This window comes from Ochotona princeps, chromosome 12 (genome assembly GCF_030435755.1).
Source record: "Ochotona princeps isolate mOchPri1 chromosome 12, mOchPri1.hap1, whole genome shotgun sequence".
NCBI classification, from domain to species: domain Eukaryota; kingdom Metazoa; phylum Chordata; class Mammalia; order Lagomorpha; family Ochotonidae; genus Ochotona; species Ochotona princeps.
Window position 1 is genome coordinate 62,577,021 of NC_080843.1, and position 11,926 is coordinate 62,588,946.

General features: G+C 58.0%; 1 protein-coding gene across 1 annotated transcript; it reads left to right on the top strand.

The window, feature by feature from the left end:
* Nucleotides 1-5,999: 5,999 nt before the first annotated feature.
* CDX2 (caudal type homeobox 2) lies at nucleotides 6,000-11,568 on the top strand. Its single transcript, XM_004577563.2, has 3 exons — nucleotides 6,000-6,907; nucleotides 10,327-10,472; nucleotides 11,265-11,568. The coding sequence occupies exons 1-3, from the start codon at nucleotides 6,367-6,369 to the stop codon at nucleotides 11,520-11,522; spliced, it is 945 nt and encodes a 314-aa protein (XP_004577620.2). The 5' UTR covers nucleotides 6,000-6,366; the 3' UTR covers nucleotides 11,523-11,568.
* The last annotated feature ends 358 nt before the right edge of the window (nucleotides 11,569-11,926 follow it).

Sequence of the window (11,926 nt, forward strand, 5' to 3'; positions counted from 1 at the left end):
CGCAAACACAGCAGTGCGGGCTCTTTTCAAGGGTGTTCCGCGAGAAACGCACAGAACACACACACACACACACACACACACACACACACACACCAGAGCAGATGAGCTCCAGACTTCGGGGACCGACCCAGGTTGTCCCGGGTTATACAACTGCAAGGCTTCAACAGCCCAGAGCATGTCCGGGGAATTGTTGGTTTCCTGCAGGAAGAGGTGGGTCTGGGTGCGGGCAGACGCTGGATCCACCGCTTTTGAAGCTGGTGTAGGGGGAAGGAGAGCTGGCTTCGGAAGGCGCTTGCTAAAGACCCCGAGTGGCAGCCACCTGGGCGAGTGTGAGAAGCGGGACGTGGGCGCACGGCTGGCAGGACTGACTCTAGCAGCAGCCGGGAGGCGGAGGCTTTTCCGCATCTGGACAGGTCACCTGCGACGGCCGAGGTCACTTGGGCCCTCTTCTCTGGCCAAGTCTTGGCTTAAACAGGGACGGGACCAGAACTTCTGCCGGCCTAGGTGTGGCAGGGCCGCGTCCTGCTCTCAGTCCTGGTGCGCAGGATGCGGGATACCAACCCCCGGCGGGCGGGGTGGAGGTGAGGCGAGCCGGCACAGCCACGGACTTGGATCCCAGAGCGCCCACCAGCCGGGAAGCAAAGAGTCTCCTGCAGATGCGCTTCCTGGGCCGTCTGGGGTCGCAGCAGCGGTTGGGGGTGTGTGCATGTGAACAATTAATTCCTTCCTTACGAATTCGTTTAAAAATAAACACAAACATACAAAGCACAGAAACAACTCTGGTGGCTTGAAGGGAAGGAGCTGAATCAAGTTCTGTTTGGGGACATTCCATTCTGGCCGGCGCTTTTGAAATGCCCAAACCTGAAGAACTGGGGACCGAATGGGCTTTCCTTTTAATTTCTTCAGAAAGGTAGGCTGCAGGGGTCCGTGTACCCAAAAGCTGTCCCCTGACTGGATAAGGAAGGCCAGTTTGGGGACCAGCTGCCTCCGTCCTTGGAGACCCTCACCATTCCACTTGGCTAACCCTGCAGACACCAGTTAGTGTGTGGATTCTGGCCACGACAAAGGAGAGAACCGCTGTTTTCAGAAACACTGGTGGTTGGAAACAAGTGTAGATGGGTGCCTTGGCTGTCGGGAGAAAAGGTTCTTGGAGGGGATGGGGCTTAGGGAAAATTCACCATTCAAAGAACAAAAGGGGAAAAGTTGCGACTATGTGCTCCTTTGCGGAACCGGGTTGTTCTCAAGCTGTTCCAAGGAGGAGCCCCGGGGCCAAGGAGTTCAGATTCCCTGAATCATGCTCCACAGTTTGGTGTTGGGTTTTTGTTTCCAAGGTTGCACAAGCAGCATCAGTAATAATTAACATCTGCACCAGGTGCTCTGTGACTTGCAAAGAATGTGCATATAACAGGGACTTGGAGAGCTTGCTGTGTGACCTTGGGAAATTTACCTAGCCTCTCTGGGCCTTTGTAAATGGCCTCTGAGATTCAGGTCTCTAGAAAGGCTGCTAGCCCACAGGTCCAGGCAGGTTTTGGACACCTGTTCTCACTAGGCACACCCAATGTAGCTGGGGAGGGGGGGTTTCCTAGGAACACATTTTCATTCGACTAAACAAAGGTTTTCAGACGCACATGACAATGGTGACCCAACAAGCGTAGCCTGAAGGTCCTCCACTCTGAAGCCTGCAGTGAAGTTCAGCTGGTCGGCCAGCTTCTTTCCTTGGCATGAAATCCCCACTGACCCCCAGGTTCCCCCCTCTCAGGAGTTTAAATCATTGTGTGTGTCCATCACTCCCCCTTAGAACTGTACTTCTTCCCACAACCCCACTCAGTATCCGCTGGCCCTAGTTTCAAAAGAAAGGAGGAAAACGGGGCTTCCATGCAGCTGTGGATCCGTTGAGCAAAGCCAGTGTTCTGTAGGTGAGCAAAGATTATCCCCTCAGGTTCTCTAACGTCCTTGTTTTGGCTGCGAGAATATGAGGTGCTTCAAAAGTTCCTGTAAGTGGAATTAAAGCTAGGCTTTACAAATAAAAAAAAAAAAAGGAAAGAAACCTGAAATCTGTATGTCCATTTTTTTCATAATATACATTTTTGTGAACTTTTGAATGATTGCTTGCATGCATGGATGTCACATTGTCTTGCACCAAACTAAACTGACCTTTCAATTCTGTCTCATAAAGTGTTTGAAATGTCCTCTTATACCTTGGACAGACAAAACACAAACAAACAAACAAACAAACAAAAGATGTTCTCTTTGGATCAAAAGATGTGCTTCCTCTCCTGCTGCAGCCAGGCTCCTGAGTGGCAAGCCTCTAGTCGCCCAGAGAAGGCTGGTCACCCAGTGTGCTCTGGGTGATGGAGGGTAATGTTTCTCTCTACTGGAGGGAGACCTTCCACTTCTGTGCCTGGATCCAGGGTAGCTGTGGCCCCTCCCGTGCTGCTAAGTGAACAGTTGGGTTCCATTGTGGCCTAATGAGGCTGGACAGGTGGTGGGCTCTCAGGGGGCATCGCAGAAGGGGCTATTGCCATCGATTTCCTTTGCAGAAATAGTGGTAAAGTGGACGGCTGGCAGAGAAGGTAGAATTGTTGGGGTCAAACCATCCATTAACGAGCCCCTTTTTTGTGTATGTGGACTGTGGATGGAGTGAGATGGCCACAGAGACTCCATAAACTGCCAAGGAAGGAGAGGTGGTGCTACAGCCCAGCAGCCTACACAGCTTAGCTTCATTCTCACTAGGCCTTAATTGTCCTGGGAGTTGGAGCAGTGCGAAAGGGCAGCAGTGGGGATCTGGGTATGTTTCTAAATCTGAGAGGCCTTAAGCAAGCTGGCTTCCATGGTCAGGTGGATCCAGATCACCTGCACTATCTGGGCAAGGCAGGGCAGCAGGCTCCCCAGTTTCCAGGAGCCACAAACATCAGGCCGAGCAGGGTCCCCCTCGCTGGAGCAAACAAGGCAGGGACCTTTGAGCTGGGAGGGAGCCTCGTCAATGATCTGTGGATTTAAGGAGTGTCTCATCTGCCTGGCAGGGCGGCCCCGCCCCTTCCGGCAGCCACCTTCTCCTCATGCCTCCCCTCCCCTTCCTCCCCGGTGACCCAGTCTTGGCCACTGTCCTTAGGGATCTGAAAGCCTGGACCCTCTCTGAGGAATGTGGACTGGCTTCTACACTGTTAGTAACAAAGAGGCATCCCCTGCTTGGCCTGGTCTTGGCTCTCTCTGCTGTCTTCCTGTTCCTGTATTTACCTGGATCTCTGTCTTGCTACCCTCTCCCGGCCTTCAGTCAGCTCTGGCCCTGGCTGCATAGGTTTGCAGCTGCAGCCCCAGCCTAACTCCAGCTTCCTCCAGGACAACTGGCTGTAGGCTTCTCTGGCCCAGGGTGGCATGTTGGTGACCCAGGCTGTAGAGGATGCAGTTATCTTCAGTGGCAATGAGCCACGAGATGGGCACCCTGTGTCCCCTTCCTGGGACCCCAAAGACAAAGATAGCTGTTAAATACCATGAGCCTAGGACTCAGACAATCCTACAAGGAACTCTGATGTTGGAGGCTCCTGCACCTGCCCAGGGCAATGGCCCTGTATTCCAGCGATGGAGAGGCTGTCTGCCCCTTTCCCACCAAACCACCATCTACTCCCCTCTAACTGCTACCCCAACCCTGCCCCTTGGGGCAGGGGACAATGCTGCATCCTCCTTGGCCAAGTGGACAATCCACATGATGGAGCTGGGCACTCCCATTCTGAGGAGCTTGTCCAATAGCATCTTTGATAATTGCTTCCTTCTCACCAAACAGCCCAGAGTTTGGGGCTGCAGGCAGGGCCATGCTGCCACAGCCAAGGCTCCCCTCTGCAAGGAGGGCGACAAATGGCTTGTCCCCACCACCTTGTCTCCACTCAAGCACCCCAAAAGGGGGCTTGGGCTTTCCCTAGGTGGGTGCCCTGCCTGGGACCCAGGCCCAGCTTGACCCACAGCAGTCCAGCCTACTCTCAAGGCACCCCCACCCCTCCAATGTTCGCAGGTCAGGGCCCTTTCTGGAGGGCAGAGCACAGAGACACAGCTGGAGAAGGGACAATTAGCCAGCGGCTGCCTGGGCCATAAAGGCAGGAAGTGGCCACCATGGGGTGGAGGGAATGGCTGTCCCTAATAAAGCGATTGTTTCCAAGAATGCCCGCATTCCGAAGACGTGGGCTGTAGCATCAGCCAGGGATTCCAGAGTTCCAGCCTGGAAGGGGAGGGGGTGGTCTCCAGAGATGGAAGGTGGGGGCTGTGGGAGGGGGGGGTCTCCTGTGTCTCCAGGAAGAGGAGGAAGATATTGGCTAGATCAAAAGTCCTCAATGCCCACCTCTTCAGTGCCCACATTCCTGCAGAATGCTCCCTGCCCCCCCCCCCCAGTGGTTTGGATTCTGTGATGGGATCAGCCATTTCTTCCTGGCTTTATTTTTAAGGAAACCGAAGGACTCCACTGTTCTTGTCAGGCTCTGGCACAACCCGGCACAGGATTAACTGCTGGGGGTTTGGGGGGGGAGCGGAGATCTTCCACAGCTCCTTGGCTCTTGCCACACACCAACACCCCCAATTTCCCTTTTCCTTACACAACTCAAACAGTACGGATTCCCGCAGCCCCAGGCTGCTGGTGTAATGGCACCAGGCAGGTGGGCACGAACAGACTGGTAGCTGTTGCATATATGAGGAGCAGGTTCCCAGCTCCAGGTTGGTCTTCAATCCCGGGAGGCGTGAGGACGCGGGGAGAAACACTGCACAACACCACAGACAATGGCGTTCCGAGGGCAGCGCTGGACAACGAGAACCGGCAACTGCGGTCTTTAGAGCAGCAGCGAGTGCGCGCGCGAAAGCGCGGGCCCCCACGGCGCCCGCCGCCCACCCAGTCTGCGACTGAACCTGACAGCGTTGTCGTCGACCGTGCCTGGGAAGAGAGGCAGGGAGATAGGACGCGTGCGGAAGCCAGTCCCGTGGCTTCTGCGCTCCCGAAGTTCCTGATAGGTTCCCCACGATGGCCACTTCCAACCCTGGATCCCCCCACCCCACCCCGGCCCACAACACTTCAATTAAGCAAAAAACATCTTTCTTGGTCTTTATCCCCTAGTAGATTTCATCAGTGATAATGAATCATTAGGAATTGCCATCCTATTCTGCTGAGATGGAAAAAAAAATCTTGGGAGACTGTGAAGGAGGGAAAACGCTTTGGAACACAAGAATACTGTAAAGACGCGAGACCTGGCTCCTAGTTGTAGACATTCCTGGCTCTTCTCTCCCTGGTTCAAACCCACTTCGACAAATAGAAGCCAGCAGAAAAGTGGGGCTTGTTGAATTTCCGGAAGCCAAACACCTTGCCCATCCTCTTCATTCCCAGGCAATGCCTGCAGTCTCCTCTCCCTTCACCCCATTGGTTTTATAGCTGGAAGCCTTGAATTCTTATAACTGTGTCAAGAATAAATGTAACTGTGCCAAGAATAAAAGGCTTCAATAACAACAGTGCCAAGTGTAAGATGAGTTAGGACAGAATTAGTATCTTCTGCGCAGGGACAGTAACTTTCTTGAGCAAGGACTGAAGGCGCTCAACGCCCAGGGCGGTGGGCGGCAGCGGTTGCTGGCCTTTCTCTTAGGCCCACTCCTTTGTTGGTCCGCAACTGGTGTCATCAAAGCCACAGCTTTCGTTTTTCTCTTCGGGACAGTTTCTTGACCTGCAAAGGCAAAAACAGGACTTGCTCTGGCCTGGGAGCCCATATTCCCAGCAAGATAGCTCTTCCTCCCCTCCACTCCCCAAGTCTTTTGCAAGTCTCTGGGTTTCATTCTTTGAACCTGAGATTGGAGGTTAAAGGTGCACCAGGTTGGAAGAAGGAAGCTCTTAACAATAAAGGTTTGAATATTTAGCTGGGACCCGGTCGTGGCCCTCTCGCGGGCTCCCCCATCCCCGCCCCTTGATCTTTTAAAATGCAAATCGTGTTTCTGGGGGTTGCGCGCTGAGGGCGCGCTGCGCCTCGACGTCTGCAGCCATTGGTGTCTGTGTCATTACTAATAGAGTCTTGTAAACACTCGTTAATCACGTAAGGTCTCCGGCCTGGGGCTCCGCACGCCAGCCGGTGGCGGGTCTTCCCCGCCTCTGCAGCCTAGTGGGAAGGAGGTGGGAGGAAAGAAGGAAGAAAGGGAGGGAAGGAGGGAGGAGGCACGCCAGAGGGAGGGACCGCCGCAGAGGCAGAAGCGCCGCGCGGAGCCAGCGGAGCACCGCAGGCCGGGGCGCAGCCGGCGCGGCTCCTCGCACCCCCTGGCCCTTTCTCCTCGGCGCCCACCACCCGCGGCGGCCTCCAGCGTCCGTCTCCAAGGCAGCATGGTGAGGTGTGCTCTGGGGCCCTCGCCACCATGTACGTGAGCTATCTCCTGGACAAGGACGTGAGCATGTACCCCAGCTCCGTGCGCCACTCGGGCAGCCTCAACCTGGCGCCGCAGAACTTTGTCAGCCCCCCGCAGTACCCGGACTACGGCGGTTACCACGTGGCGGCCGCGGCCGCGGCGGCGGCCAACTTGGACAGCGCGCAGTCCCCGGGGCCGTCCTGGCCGGCAGCGTACGGCGCCCCGCTCCGCGAGGACTGGAACGGCTACGCGCCGGGGGGCGCAGCGGCAGCCGCCAACGCTGTGGCACACGGCCTCAACGGGGGCTCGCCGGCCGCCGCCATGGGCTACAGCAGCCCCGCCGACTACCACCCGCATCACCACCCGCACCACCACCCGCACCACCCGGCAGCGGCGCCTTCCTGTGCCTCTGGGCTGCTTCAGACCCTCAACCCTGGCCCTCCGGGCCCCCCAGCCACCGCTGCGGCGGAGCAGCTGTCTCCCGGCGGCCAGCGGCGGAACCTGTGCGAGTGGATGCGGAAGCCGGCGCAGCCGTCTCTGGGAAGCCAAGGTAAGGAGCGGCAGCGCGCCGCGGGAGGAGGGCCCCGGGGAGGCGCGGACCCGACTGCCGCGCGTCCGCGGTGCGCACCGGCGCCTCCAGGATTGTTTGCAAGCCGTGCGCCAGCAGGACCGAGACGAAACAGGGAACTGGGGAGCCCCCGCCTCCACGGGACTGGCCTGGCCACTGCACCCGGGGTGGGTCTCACACTCCGTGTTAGGATTAGGGGTCGAGAGAAACCCCCATTTCCTCTAAACGGTTGCTCACGCACAACCTCGAGGACAGCTCCGGGTGGCGCGAGGGGAATGTTGGTTTGTGTGCGGCTGGACCTGGGTGGAATCCGCCCTCCATGCTGGCTGTCGAGAGCACTCCCAGCCCAGGGGTGCCGAGTAGTGGGACTTCCAGCATCCAGCCATTTGTACCTCGCGTTCTCCTTCTTTCCCCATCTGAGCCACCCCAACTGTGGAGGCTGGAGGAGCATTGAAGCCGAGCCCAGGACCAGGTTGAGGTATTCGGGCCAGTTCAAGGGGTCAGAGGGACAGCAGTCCAAACGAGAGACCGGCGGCAAGCAACCTGCTGCCACAGAAAGGAAGATGCCGGTGCCGGAGCCCAGGTGCAGGAGGCGGGCCCCAGTTTGAACCTTTGCTCTGTGAAGGAAAAAGCTGGAAAGCCGGGACCAAAAGCAGCCTGGAGCGCTCCAGTGGCATCCGCTGAGCGAGTGGGCCAGGGGGCGTGACGCCAGGGGCGGCTCCAGGCAGGGGGTCGGCTCCAGGTTCGGTCCTTCCAAGAGTCTGGGGGTTGTGTGTGTGTGTGTGTGTGTTCTGGTCTGGCGGGACGTCTCCTCAACGACCCTGGGCTTGTGGTTCTGCGGGGCTCCAAGGCCACGGAGCTGCTCCTTCTCTCCCCGGGATAACGTGTCTGAGCGTTGGGGGGAGAAGGCGGAAACCAGGGCGAGGAAGACGGTGTGGTGAGGTGAATCTTGTCGTACGGCTTCTTTGACACAAGTCTTTGCCCAGCCCTCAGCCCTTGCTCAGCTCTCGAGGTCTGCAGGCCGTGGGGGTGCAGGTTATGGCCACTTCGCTTAGGTTTATAGCCAATTACGACAGTATAAATCAGCGCGCACGCGGGGGGCTGTCTCCAGCCTCGGCTTCCGCTTCGCCGCGTACATCCTGCGGAGTATCTTGGTGGCAGCTGCGGCCTTCTCCGCCTTGCTGGCCGTGGACCTTGCCTCGCATGGGCCTCGGAACCTTGGCTAGGTCCTTTCCCCTTCCAACACGAGGCGCCCCCGTCCGTCTTAGTATCTGGGCGCGCTCGCACACCCCAGCTCCCGAAGCCTCTGGCGTCTAGCAGAGATTGCGGGCGGCCGCGGGGCTGGGGTGGGGCTGGAGGGCGGGATGGGCCGGGCAAAGGGCCGCAGCCGCCCAGGCCGCGGGGTCAGCAGATGAGAGGCCGCTGTGAAGTCCTTCGCCGAGGTGGCAAGGCCGCAGTCGGCGCCGGGGCCCCTTGTGATGTTAATGTGGGGAGGCTGCGGCCTAAGGGCCGGAGCCCGGCTCCTCTGCGCAGCGTCATCTGTCACGGGGCGGAGGGTGGCCGGCTTGGGGAGGAGGGGTGGTCCGCGGCCCGGCGGGCTTTGATATACACCTTCCCGGTCCTGCCATTGTCTCTTTTAAGGCCCGGAAAGAGGGTGGTGACTTTCGCAGTCAATAATGAATTCTGACAAGTCCCTCTCATCTCACCCCCAGTCCAGCCCCCTTCTCGGTTCCCAAGGGGTGCGGGGCGCCTCCGGGGCTCTCAGGGCGCGGGGCCGTTGGGCTCATGGGGTCTCCGGTCCCCGCTTTCGCCTTCACCCGTCTGAAACTGGCCCGGGACATTGTGATCCAAAGGTGTGGGGGGGAAGCGCGTGAGCAAAGGCGGCTCTGAGTTAGGCATCCTTACTGGACGCCTGGCTGCGTGCGCCCGCTCCCCATCCCTGGAGACATCCTTTTGGGCCCCAGCCGGGCCCCAAAGCCACCCTACCCAGTCAGGCTGACACCTTCCCGACTATTTAGAGGGGCGAGTTTCAAGGGCAGCCCCGAGTGGGTCTTTGGAGCCCACGCGTGTGAGCGCGGCCCCGGGGCGTCCGGCAAAGGTGGGCTTCCACTTGCTAGGCGGGCGCTGGGTCGCGGCCGCAGTGCGCATTCAAATGCGCCTGGCGGGTCGTGTTTATGTTAATGCGCCTGGCGGGGAGCGGGGGATGAAAGCCGGACCCGCCATTTGCTCAGTAGTGGTAATTCAAACAGAATGCGGTTGTTATTAAGGCATTGAAAGGGCTTTTCTTTGATAAGATCGCCTTGTCCTGCATTGTTTGCGGCTGTGTTCCCCTTTCAGCGGCTCGGGGGGAGAGCGCCCTCTGATCCGGCCTGTATCTTCCCAGGGCGCTTTTGTTGTGGTTTGCAAAGGGTTTTACCTGAACAAAGTCGGCCTGCGGGGCATTAAACACCTCCAGGCGACTGCTAGCCCCTTCAGATCTTCCTGTGGGAGTGGGCACTGCAGTGACTGAACCTGTGTGGCTGCTGGAAGACCCCCGACCTGGGGCCTTGGCCTCTCTGCGCCCAAGGCTGACCCAGGACAGCCCTCGGCCGAGTGCCGGAGTTGAGGTCTACTGCTCTAGCAGTGAGGATACTATTTGTCAAGGCCCTTCAGTAAAACAATCAATCCAGGATTTAATATGTTGACTCAATCCAATGAGGGAAGATCACTGGTCAGGATAGCTCCAGTGGGGTTTGCAAACAGGAATACAGAGAGGCTTTAAAAAAGGAAAAGTGCCCAGTCGCAAACCTGGCCAGATCAGGCACAGAATGTCCCTGGCGGGAGGGGATTTCTGCCTGCCATTGTCCTCCATCCGGGACTTCCAGCTCTCAGCTGGGAAGTTTCACCGGGCGGGCCTAGTGGGCCAGGGTGATGGCTTTGGCTGCCTCGCAGCACCTGCACCCTCATTTGCACAAATGGAAAAGCAGCCCTTGCTTGCTCCTAGGCTGTGTTGGGGTGAGCTGGCCTGGAGCTGGCCTGTTTGGGTGAGCTCTGGCTACTCCCTCCTACGACCCCGGTGCTGAAACTTCTTCCCGGCTGACCAAAAGAGATGGCAGAATTTTGCTCCCTTCTTTGTGCCAGGTTTTGGTTTCTCTCTGAGGTAAAAAGAAAACCCTTAACCCCAAGGTTAGTTTATTGTGCCCCCTCCCCCAGCCTCCTGTCCTCAACACTCCCCTCCCCTGCACACCCCAGCCAGCATGGGGAAGGGGGGCGCTTGTCAGACTTGGCAGGAACTGGCCAAGCCCAGGCCCCCCAGAGCGGTGGGAAGGCAGAGAAACGGCCTCTGGGTTAGGGAGGTTTGTCATTACCCATGACTGATGGGCTGCCTTGCAAGACTCAGCTCTGCCTTTCTTCCTCCACAGTGAAAACCAGGACGAAAGACAAATACCGGGTCGTGTACACGGACCACCAGCGGCTGGAGCTGGAGAAGGAGTTCCACTACAGTCGGTACATCACCATCCGGAGGAAGGCCGAGCTGGCTGCCACGCTGGGGCTCTCGGAGAGACAGGTGGGACGCCAAGGGGCCTGCTCAGCAGCCTGGCCCGGCCGCTCCCGGTGCACTCGGCCCAGAGTATTCGCCTATTGGAGAGTTTTTCCAACGTCCTCCTCTACCTCCAGTTGCCTTTTTTTGGAATGTTGTTGAATATACTTATGTAATATAAACATTTGATTTATTCATTTAGTGTGATCTTGGAGGAACCAGAGAAAGCTAAAGTGTTATGTGTTTAACCCAGCACTCTATCCAGGTCATGCCAGACCTATTAAATACCTCTATTATTTTTATTTTTGTTCCTGAGCAAAATAAATGGGAGCTAGGAAAACTAAGGGAAAACTTAAAGGAATCCCTGCTCGCAGAAGGAGGGCAAGGTTTAACTCATGCAGATGCTTGGTTGTCTAGAAAAAAAACAAGGCCGGATTCAGGAACAGGACGTTCCACTTTCAATGTTACTTTCTGTTCCAAGGTGGGGGGAGGTGGATAAGATACCCCAAAGGCCTCAGGCTGTCCTTGGAGGTCCCCACTGGCTTTGGACGCCCCAGCATATGGTTTCTGTTTTCCTTGGTTCAAAGAACCCCCAAAAGACGCAGAGAGGAACCGTGGGGAGAAAGGAAGGGGGCGAATTCGTTGAAGGAAGTGGAGCTGGGGTTGGGGCAGCTCTCGCGCTAGGCCGTGTGGGACCTATCCAGGAGAAGCTTCTAGAATGGTAGGGATGGGGTCGGTAGTTGGTGAGGGTGCTGCGCCTGTGCTAGAGCCTGGTCCTCCAGCGTTGTGCTCACCCCTTCTCCACCTGTCCGTTTCCAGGTGAAAATCTGGTTTCAGAACCGCAGGGCCAAGGAAAGGAAAATCAACAAGAAGAAGATGCAGCAGCAGCAGCAGCAGCCGCAGCCGCCGCAGCCGCCGCCACCCCCGCAGCAGGCTCCGCAGCCTCAGCCCGGGCCCCTGCGCAGCGTCCCCGAGCCCTTGAGTCCCGTGCCTTCCCTGCAGGGCTCCGTGCCCGGCTCGGTGCCCGGGGTCCTGGGGCCCGCCGCGGGGGTGCTCAACCCCACCGTGACCCAGTGAGCCTCCCAGCCCTTCCAGGCTGAGCCGTGGCCAGGGGGAGTCGGGGACGTGGACTTCCTGAGAGCACCCTTCTCCCCCGGCGCCCACACCCGCACAAACCTCCCAACCCGGCCCTCGGAGGGAAAGCCGAGCCGGACCTGGGGGCGCTCCAGGAAGAAGCCTTCCACATTTTCCCTTGTTCCAGTCTGAATGTGCCCCCACCGTGAGCAGACAGGAAACGGAGGCTTGCTTCTGGGCTTCTGGGCTGGCTGAGAACTACGGCCAAGACTCGTCCTACACCGACCAGGCTCTCGGAACTCTCTTCCCTAGCTCCTCGCCTCCCAAATCTGCAGGCTGCTTCTCGCGTGGGAGCTGAAGGAGAGAGAACGCGCGCACCAGCCAGCGAAGCCAGCCCTGCACCGGCC